Genomic DNA, 9,337 nt, shown 5'->3' with positions numbered 1-9,337 from the left:
TTTTTCTCATACAATCCATCCACCTCTAATTGATGCCCTTGTTTCTTCTTGCTTCTTCTGGTCAGTCTTAAATCTTATTCACCAGATAATCTTCTGCTTTTCTGCACTTGTGCCCAAACTACAGTAATCTGTTCTGTTTGAGCTTTTTCTTCAAATTGCTAATACTTTGGTTTCTGCTCTTATGTCATTTCTTTTGTCTATCCTACAGTGTGCAATCTACCACATATCTTAGACACTTCATTTCCATCACCTCTACCTTCCTCATTTGCTCTGCTTTTACTGCCCAGGTTTCTGTATCATGCAGTAGTGCTAGTCGCACCACTGTTTTGTACACCTTAATTTTCAGTTTCTTTGGCATTCTTCCAACATAAGCTACACCTGACACTATGTCAGTTGGCTGCAGCCCCACTGATTATAGCTCTGACTTCCTCATTCACACCTCAACCACCCTTCCCAGGTACTTGAAACTGTTAACCAGTTCCACTATCTTCCCTCCCTTTTCATTTCTCAGCCTCTTATTTCCCCAATTTGTTGCCATTACCACTGTCTTGTCTGCACTTAGTTTCATCCCATGTGACTTCAGTTTTGCATTCCATTCCCCTATCCTTTGCCTAAGTTCTTGCTCAGAGTTGGCCTGTAATGCCACATCGTCTGCATACAGCAACTTTATTGACCTGTCCACTCCAACCTGTTTGCTAATGTAATCCATCACCAGTATGAATGTCAGTGGCCTCAGAGCCGAATCCTGATAGACACCCTCTCCCACTGGGAACCCTTCTGTGAGACTGAATGCTGTCCTGCTTGAGTCATTGGGTCCTTGTACATAGCCTGGACTAATTCTACCAGTGTTTCTGGGACTTCGAACCACCACATAACTACCCAAATCAACATTCTAGGGACCTTGCCACATACTTTCTCCAAGTCTAGGAATGCCCAGTTGGACTCTATCTTCATCTCTAACATCTTCTCAGCTATCTGCCTCATTATAAACACTGGGTCAATTGTGCTACATCCTGATCTGAATCCGAACTGCTCATCTCCCATCTTACTTTCTACCACTCTGCATATCCGTTTGCTAATCACAACTCCCTTTTTCACCATTATCAACATGGGTCGGACGGTTGAGTTAATTGTCTGAAAATGGCAAATGAGAATTTATGCTTTAATCCATATTCCTCATCACAGAAATATTATAAAATTGCATCATCATGCCTGTAGGTAAAAACGATATTCTTAATACAACTAAAATATAGTGCTAAAACACAAATGGTTGCATAAACTGTCTCTATAACCTATTGCTAGAGAATTCATCTGCAGCAGAACATAAAAAAGCATAATTTACACATCTTGACCTAGGAGTCTAGGTGCAGTTCACACACCACAAGGCAATAAGAAATGGAAGCAGTCCCATTGGGTCAACAGCAAAAAGGTTAGAATTTTGAACAGCTCCAAACTGCAAAGCTAATCAGGCCCATTCTAAATCCAAATGCTCTGAAACAAAAATGTGTTAAAATACTAAACTCACAATGCTTTTTCTCCTATCCTTGACTTTACTTATTCCATATGATACTTGGATAATGCCAGTAGACTTACAAAACGCCTGTTTTACATTCAAATCTCTCGCTCTACAACAGTAAATTCCTGATGTACAAGTCTGGCAAAAGTCACTACCATTTCATAGCCATCCCTTTCAGCCTAGTTCCACTGACTTTCACAAATTGCCTGCTCCAGTATTTGTCCATCACAGGTATAGAAAAACAAAAATTTAACCTAGACAACTGTTTCTACAAAAACAATGCATTCAATGGATGGGTTGTATGTGAAATATATTTTTAAAAGTTATGAGATTACATTAGAATGAACAAAGCCTAATTTGGAGTCTACCCAAAATTCAGTTTCTAAGAACTGCAAAAGACAATTGTTTGAAAAAATATTTCTTCCTTAAGTGCAAGATGAGGTAAATTTCTGCATGAGTTTACACAGGCAAACCAATTTTCACAACAGATTAATTCACTGTTTTAACCCAGCCACTGGGGATGCACAAGCCAGTGCATTTCTTTGTGCCGGTCCCAAGCCCGGATAAATGGGGAGGGTTACATCAGGAAGGGCATCCGGCATAAAATTTTGCCAAACCATACATGCAGAAAACAGTACAGAAATTCATACCGGATCGGTCGAGGCCCGGGTTAACAATGACCGCCACCAGTACTGTTGGCCAACAGGGTGCTGGCAGAAATTGGGCTACTGTTGGCCGAAGGAGGAGAAGAGGCGGAAGGCATGCCGGAAGGTAGGTAAAGGCTAGGACTGTGATAGTGAGGGTCGGAACTTTGAATGTTGGCAGTATGACTGGTATAGGGAGAGAGCTAGCTGATATGATGGACCGAAGGACGGTTGGTATATTGTGTGTGCAAGAGACCAGATGGAAGGGGAGCAAGGCTAGGTATATCGGAGGTGGTTTCAAATTCTTTTTCATGGTGTGGATGGGAGGAGAAATGGCGTAGACATTATCCTGAAGGAACAGTATGCCAAGTGTGTTTTGGAGGTGAAAAGAGTGTCGGACAGAGTGATGTTTATGAAGCTGGAAATTGATGGTGTAATGATGAATGTTGTTCGCGCATATGCTTCACAAGTTGGGTGTGTGATTGGTGAGAAAGAAAATTTTTGGAGTGAGTTAGATGAAATGGTGATGACTGTACCCAAGGGTGAGAGACTGGTGATTGGAGCAGATTTCAATGGGCATGTTGGTGAAGGGAACAGATGGGGATGAGGAAGTGATGGGTAGGTATGCTGTTAAGCAAAGGAATGCAGAAGGTCAGATGGTAGTGGATTTTGCGAAAAGGATGGACATGGCTGTGATGAATACGTATTTTAACAAGAGGGAGGAGCATAGGGTGACATACAAGAGTGGAGGAAGATGTACACAGGTGGATTATATCTTGTGTAGAAGGGCCAATCTGAAGGAGATTGGAGACTGTAAAGTGGTGGCAGGGGAAAATGTAGTTAGGCAGCATAGGATGGTGGTTTGTAGGATAACATTGGTGATCAAGAAGAAGAGGATGAGTGTGAGGGCAGCACCAAGGATCAAATGGTGGAAACTGAAAAAGGGTAATTGTGAGGTGAAGTTCAGGAAGAGTTAAGACGAGCACTGGGTGGCAGTGAAGAGTTACCAAATAGCTGGGTAACTACAGTAGAGCTAGTAAGAGAGATGGCTAGAAAGGTGCTTGGTGTGACATCTGGAAAGAAGGAGGACAAGGAGACCTGGTGGTGGAATGAAGAAGTACAGGAGAGTATACAGAGAAAGAGGTTGGCGAAGAAGAAATGGGATTGTCAGAGACGAAGAAAGTAGACAAGAGTATAAGGAGATGAGGTGCATGGCAAAGAGAGAGGTGGCTAAGGATAAGGCATATGAAGAGTTGTATGAAAGGTTGGACACTAAGGAGGTAGAAAAGGACCTGTACCGATTGGCTAGACAGAGGGACCGAGCTAGTAAAGATGTGTAGCAGGTAAGGGTAATAAAGGATAATGAGGGAAACATACTCACAAGCAAGGAGAGTGTGTTGAGCAGATGGAAAGAGTACTTTGAGGGGTAGATGAATGATAGGGAGAGAAGGGTGGATGATGTGTGGATAGTGAATCATGAAGTGCAGTGGATTAGCAAGGAGGAAGTAAGGATAGCTATGAAGAAGATGAAGAACGGAAAGGCTGTTGGTCCCGATGACATACCTGTGGAAGCATGGAGGTGTTTAGGTGAAATAGCAGTGGAGTTTTTAACTAGATTGTTTAATGAAATCTTGGAAAGTGAGAGGATGCCTGAGGAATGGAGAAAAAGTATTTTGCTACCAATTTTTAAGAATAAGGGTGATGTGCAGAGCTGTAGTAATTACAGAGGGATTAAACTGATAAGTCACAGCATGAAGTTATGGGAAAGAGTAGTGGAAGCTAGGTTAAGAGGAGACGTGATGATTAGTGATCAGCACTATGGTTTCATGCCAGGAAAGAGCACTGCAGATGCGATGTTTGCTCTGAGAGTGTTGATGGAGAAGTACAGAGAAGGTCAGAAGGAGTCGCATTGTGTCTTTGTGGATTTAGAGAAAGCATATGACAGGGTGCCTAGAGAGGAGCTGTGGCACTGTATGAGGAAGTCGGGAGTGTCAGAGAAGTATGTACGAGTGGTACAGGATATGTACGAGGGTAGCGTGACAGTGGTGAGGTCTGCGGTGGGAGTGACAGATGCATTTAAGGTGGAGGTGGGATTACATCAAGGATCAGCTCTGAGCCCTTTCTTATTTGCTATGGTGATGGACAGGTTGACAGATGAGATCAGACAGGAGTCCCTGTGGACTATGATGTTTGCAGATGACATTGTGATCTGTAGTGAGAGTAGGAAGCAGATGGAGGAGACCCTGGAGAGGTGGAGATATGCTCTAGAGAGCAGAGGAATGAAGGTCAGCAGGACTAAGACAGAATATAGGTGTGTGAATGAGAGGGAGGATAGAGGAATGGTGAGGATGCAGGGAGTAGAGGTGGCGAAGGTGAATGAGTTTAAGTACTTGGGATCAACAGTTCAAAGTAATGGTGAATGTGGAAGAGAGGTGAAGAAGAGAGTACAGGCAGGACGGAGTGGGTGGAGAAGTGTGTCAGGAGTGATTTTTGACACACGAGTACCAGTAAGAGTGAAAGGGAAGGTCTACAAGAGGGTAGTGAGACCAGCTATGTTATATGGGTTGGAGACAGTGGCATTGACAAAAAGGCAGGAATCAGAGCTTGACGTGGCACAGCTGAAGATGTTAAGATTTGCACTGGGTGTGACAAGGATGGACAGGATTAGGAATAAGTATATTACAGGGTCAGCCCAAGTTGGAAGGTTTGGAGACAAAGCCAGAGAGGCAAGATTACGTTGGTTTGGACATGTGCTGAGGAGGGATGCAGAGTATATTGGGAAAAAGATGCTAAGGATGAAGCTGCTGGGTAACAGGAAAAGAGGAAGGCCTAAGATAAGGTTTATGGATATGGTGAGAGAGGACATGCAGTTGGTTGGTGTGACAGAGCAAGATGCAGAGGACAGGAAGAAATGGAAACAGTTGATCTGCTGTGGTGACCCCTAACGGGAGCAGCCGAAAGAAGAAGATGATTAATTCACTGCTTTAAGATGCATAACTTTTTGAACAACTGCTATGTCCAATATCAGACTATATGTAAAAAAAAAATCTGCCCCTTCAGCATCATCCAAGACCAAATGTAACATCACAAAAATCAAAATGTTCCAGTAAAAAGAAAAGCAAAAACACAAATTATTGACTCATCTGTCTGAATCTTTTGAAATCAGTTTTTCATCATCTTAAACTATTACCGAAGACTCTTAAGATCACACAATGAAAACTCACATGCAAGCTCTGTCAATATGAAGCAAGTGGCAGGATCCAATATGGTTGCAACATGTAAATACAAAAATAAATGCCTGCAGTGTTGATCTCATAGGTGGTATTGAAGGTGTTACATCCTGTCAAATACTGATCCAAAACTATGCAACAGCCATGTGGTAGCTAAACAAAACAAGAAACAAATTCCTACCCACACTACAGTGATACAAAATATAGAACTGGGCACTACAGCTTACATACTTTCTAGCAGTTCATTCTCCAGTTCACTCCAATACGACAGTGAAAATTCTCTGCAGGAAAGTATCAAGTAGCCTACAAAAATACTAACTGGATACACAGTAATCAATTTAATTAAAAAATACAGGAATGTCATCAGAAAGACTTCACTGGATATAGAGCACAACTTTCAAATTTTACTAAAGGAATCCATATAGCCTACAAAAATACTAACTGGATACACAGTAATCAATTTAATTAAAAAATACAGGAATGTCATCAGAAAGACTTCACTGGATATAGAGCACAACTTTCAAATTTTACTAAAGGAATCCATTGGAGATAAGTCTAAGTCCCACGTGTTTCCTGTGCTACGTCATGCATACCTCCAACATCCTTGAGTCAAGAAATACTACTGAAAGCCGTAAGGACAAAATTTTTTGACCCTCAACACTGGAATGGCAGCTAGAACCAAGGATGCCAGAACTTCAGCAAATAAACTGTAAATCCCTGTGGAGGTTATTCATTTCTTTTGCTATGGAGAAGTGCCTTGATGTGATAAAACAAGCCCTGTCAAATGGCCAAGTAACTGTATTTCATGTAATTATGAGAAATTCATTAAAGAAGCCCAAAATCTCTAAAATTCTAGAAATGAAAAATGATTTTGTAAGTTTAAATATGTTACTCAAAATAAATATATATTCAAAATAAAATTCAAGCAAGACAAAAAAAGCATCTGACAGTAGAAGTGATATGCTTCCTATAGTATAAACTATGTTTGACTTATTTTTGGAATTAAACAAGTGAATTTAGAAATACAAGTTATAATTTGTTGAACACACCTACTGCTTTACTTGGCTTGCTTTGCTGTTTTGATATGCACTCACGTTTCAAATTTGCACTTGAGAAGCACTCCTGGGAACAATACTATGAAAAGCATGACAGACTATTACAGGGGATGGAAACAATTCATTCCATAAAAGGAGTAGCAAAATCACAATGTTTCTTCAAGAATGTTATGGTTCAGGGTGTGCATAAAGGCACCACCTATCAGGAACGGTCCACATTAGTTAAACTTTACAAACTGGAATCTCAGCCCCAAGAAATGACAGGATTTGTGAGAACTGTCCAACTGACTTCTCTGATAGTCCTACATAAACCAGAATTTAGAATAATGATTTGGATGGTACTTATCTGTATCGACCTCTAGCTGACCTAATATTTCCTTTCAAAGTTAAGGCAATACTGCTCACCTTACAAGTCGATATTCAATGGGGCATTGCACCTTTTACAACAATCCACACTTTTACTATTTTTACTATATGCATTTGTTATTAGAAATGAATACACTTATCAGTTGTTGCAGACATTTTTTTAGGAATTCATTAATCAGTTATTACAGAAATTGAAGCAGTGACAAATTTGGCAAAATTTGTATCTAAATTATCACTATCCACAAACTAGATTCACAGCCCATGGGCAAAATTTGTGAGAATAGCCTTAAATGGGACATTTTACGTTGATGGAAGAAACATCAAAACAGAAAAATGAAAACTATGACTAAGCATCTGAAACCTCTAACAGATGAGATTCTCCTTTCCAAAAAATCTGTTGTCAACCTTACCATAACCTCTCAAGTGTACCTCATTACGAGGAACGTACCTCATTTGGGGTCTTAAAAAGTTCATGTTCCTCAAAGTTCCACATTGAAAGACTCTGTCACACATTCAGTGTTGGGCATTTTTTTTTTTTTTTTTAAGTGAAATCAATTGTAAATAGAAATGAATCATATTAATTCATTAAAACAGCTTCTTTATAAGTAAAACCAGCATATTTTAACCATCCCATGGCCTTCCTAGTTGAAGTTGTTAGTAAGCCATTAGCATGTGTTCCACATTATGACGGCTAGTGTTCCTCATTTTGGACATGGAAGGTTGAGAGCTATGATCCTTACTCAACTGTACTTACAGGTACAGAACATTATGAAAACTCGTGCACTAAACAGTACAAATATGATTTTTCATTATAAAAGTTTATCCCAAGTCTTGCTTCAGAATTTTAGTACTCCCCTCTTTAAGAAAGCAACCATTACTGTAAGCCATTATTTCTCACTAATAGCCCAGACAATGCAGTTCTCAAGTGGCAATTATCAATGCGATGCGGGCAGCTTCCAACATGTACCATCTAAAAACAAAAACTAAAAGTTACAGCTGATAAACTAGCAAGCTCACTCTACCACTGCAGTGCCACTTAGCATAAGAATAGCTTGGAATAGTAAAGCCATTGCATGCTTAAGTCAATATAAGCATCAAACCAATGCCGGAGTATGGGCCATGGCTAGATGTCAGCAAATAAGACTGTGTTTAATCAAAGAATACTATTTACGCAACGCAACGTACATTACATATTCTACACTAAAACATACATATTTCCCAATGTAGTATTCCCGTTGTCAAGTTTCCAAGTGACTTAGAAAGATGAGTATCATCAGGTAGTACGCGTAAACCATAAAATATATTCGTTGAATCATAAGGCTGGATACTGCGATGAACAGAGAGAAAATTTGTTTTACGTAAATAAGAAAAGTTATTTACAGCAGTATAGACTAATTATAAATAAAATAGCACCCAAGTTAACAGTAATGTTTTGATTTAAAAAATAAAGTTTGAGCTCATGGTTGTGACAAGCCTATCCAAAAATCGTTTAAGTATTTCATATAAAATTTATAACACGGATAGAGTAACATTAAATAATAAATCCAAACTACAACTGAACACTCAGAATTTTTTTTTTCTGGTTCTCTACAATTCTCCAAAAACAGGACAACCTTCCCCAACCCCAAAGAATAATTGCAGCGACACTGATTACCTCCAGTAATTAGAAAGTAAGAAACAACAACCAGAGCGTAAACTGTCATTGCTGAAGGCATATGTAACCAGGACGGCTTCTTTAACTTTATGTTGGGGCACTCCAACACTACAAATGGGATTTTGTAAAAAGTCTCCATGTTTAACTTCAGCAAATCCAAACAGCTTTAGACACTAACACAACTCTGCAAAAGAAAAAAAAAATCCCAACGTGTCCCGGAAGCGAAATCTATTAAGGTCCTGTTGGCGAAATAAAACTCATACGCGAGGGCTAAGTGTGAAGCAGGTATCTAAGTTTGACTACACACATAGGGCATTAAAATATAAAGTACATATACATTTTTATTTTTCACTGACAGTTAACCACATTTAAGAATGTCCATTAATTTTTAATAATGATTTGCAATTCTGCAAGGACCTGCTGGTAAATAACGTGTCACGGGAACATGAACACGATAAAGCGTTTGGTTGGTGAGAATTTGAAGGTGGTAGTTGGTTGGGTTATGTTCTGTGTTCTTTGCCTGTTATTGGTTGATTTTTCTCCCTCTCGGGTATGAGGGCTTAGGACCCCAACTTTATGCAGTGATTAGTCTGGTTGTGGCAACGTGGCAAAGTGAGACTATTATGGAAAAAAAAAAACAATTTTGATGTAATAATACATTTTTTTCATAATATTGATCAGAAGTATCGAGAAAGTATTTACTTTGCTTATTTGTACTAAAGTAATTAACTAGGTCGTGAAACTGTAAAGTTTGCACATGCTACACCTCTCAAACGTACAGATTTTCGCAGAATGTCCAGATTTTGTCTCATATTTTGGTCTCTCGTCAATCTGGCAAATAGCTGATAAATCGTTGAGTGTTGAAGTCAGAA

At 39.5% G+C, this 9,337-nt stretch overlaps 1 protein-coding gene across 1 annotated transcript in view; it reads right to left on the bottom strand.

Annotated features, from left to right (window-relative positions):
* The window catches only part of OSTC (oligosaccharyltransferase complex non-catalytic subunit), a 226,988-nt gene extending 218,308 nt beyond the window's left edge, over positions 1–8,680 (bottom strand). Inside the window, exon 1 of the mRNA XM_044061316.1 lies at positions 8,466–8,680. Coding sequence (XP_043917251.1) covers positions 8,466–8,604 — 139 coding nt within the window. The 5' untranslated portion in view covers positions 8,605–8,680. The remainder of the gene's footprint in view (positions 1–8,465) is intronic.
* Between the last annotated feature and the right edge of the window lie 657 nt (positions 8,681–9,337).

Source organism: Protopterus annectens, chromosome 2.part0 (genome assembly GCF_019279795.1).
Source record: "Protopterus annectens isolate FY-2018-M chromosome 2.part0, PAN1.0, whole genome shotgun sequence".
NCBI classification, from domain to species: domain Eukaryota; kingdom Metazoa; phylum Chordata; order Ceratodontiformes; family Protopteridae; genus Protopterus; species Protopterus annectens.
Note: the sequence above shows the minus strand (reverse complement) of the source record. Positions and strands in the feature narration are given on the sequence as shown.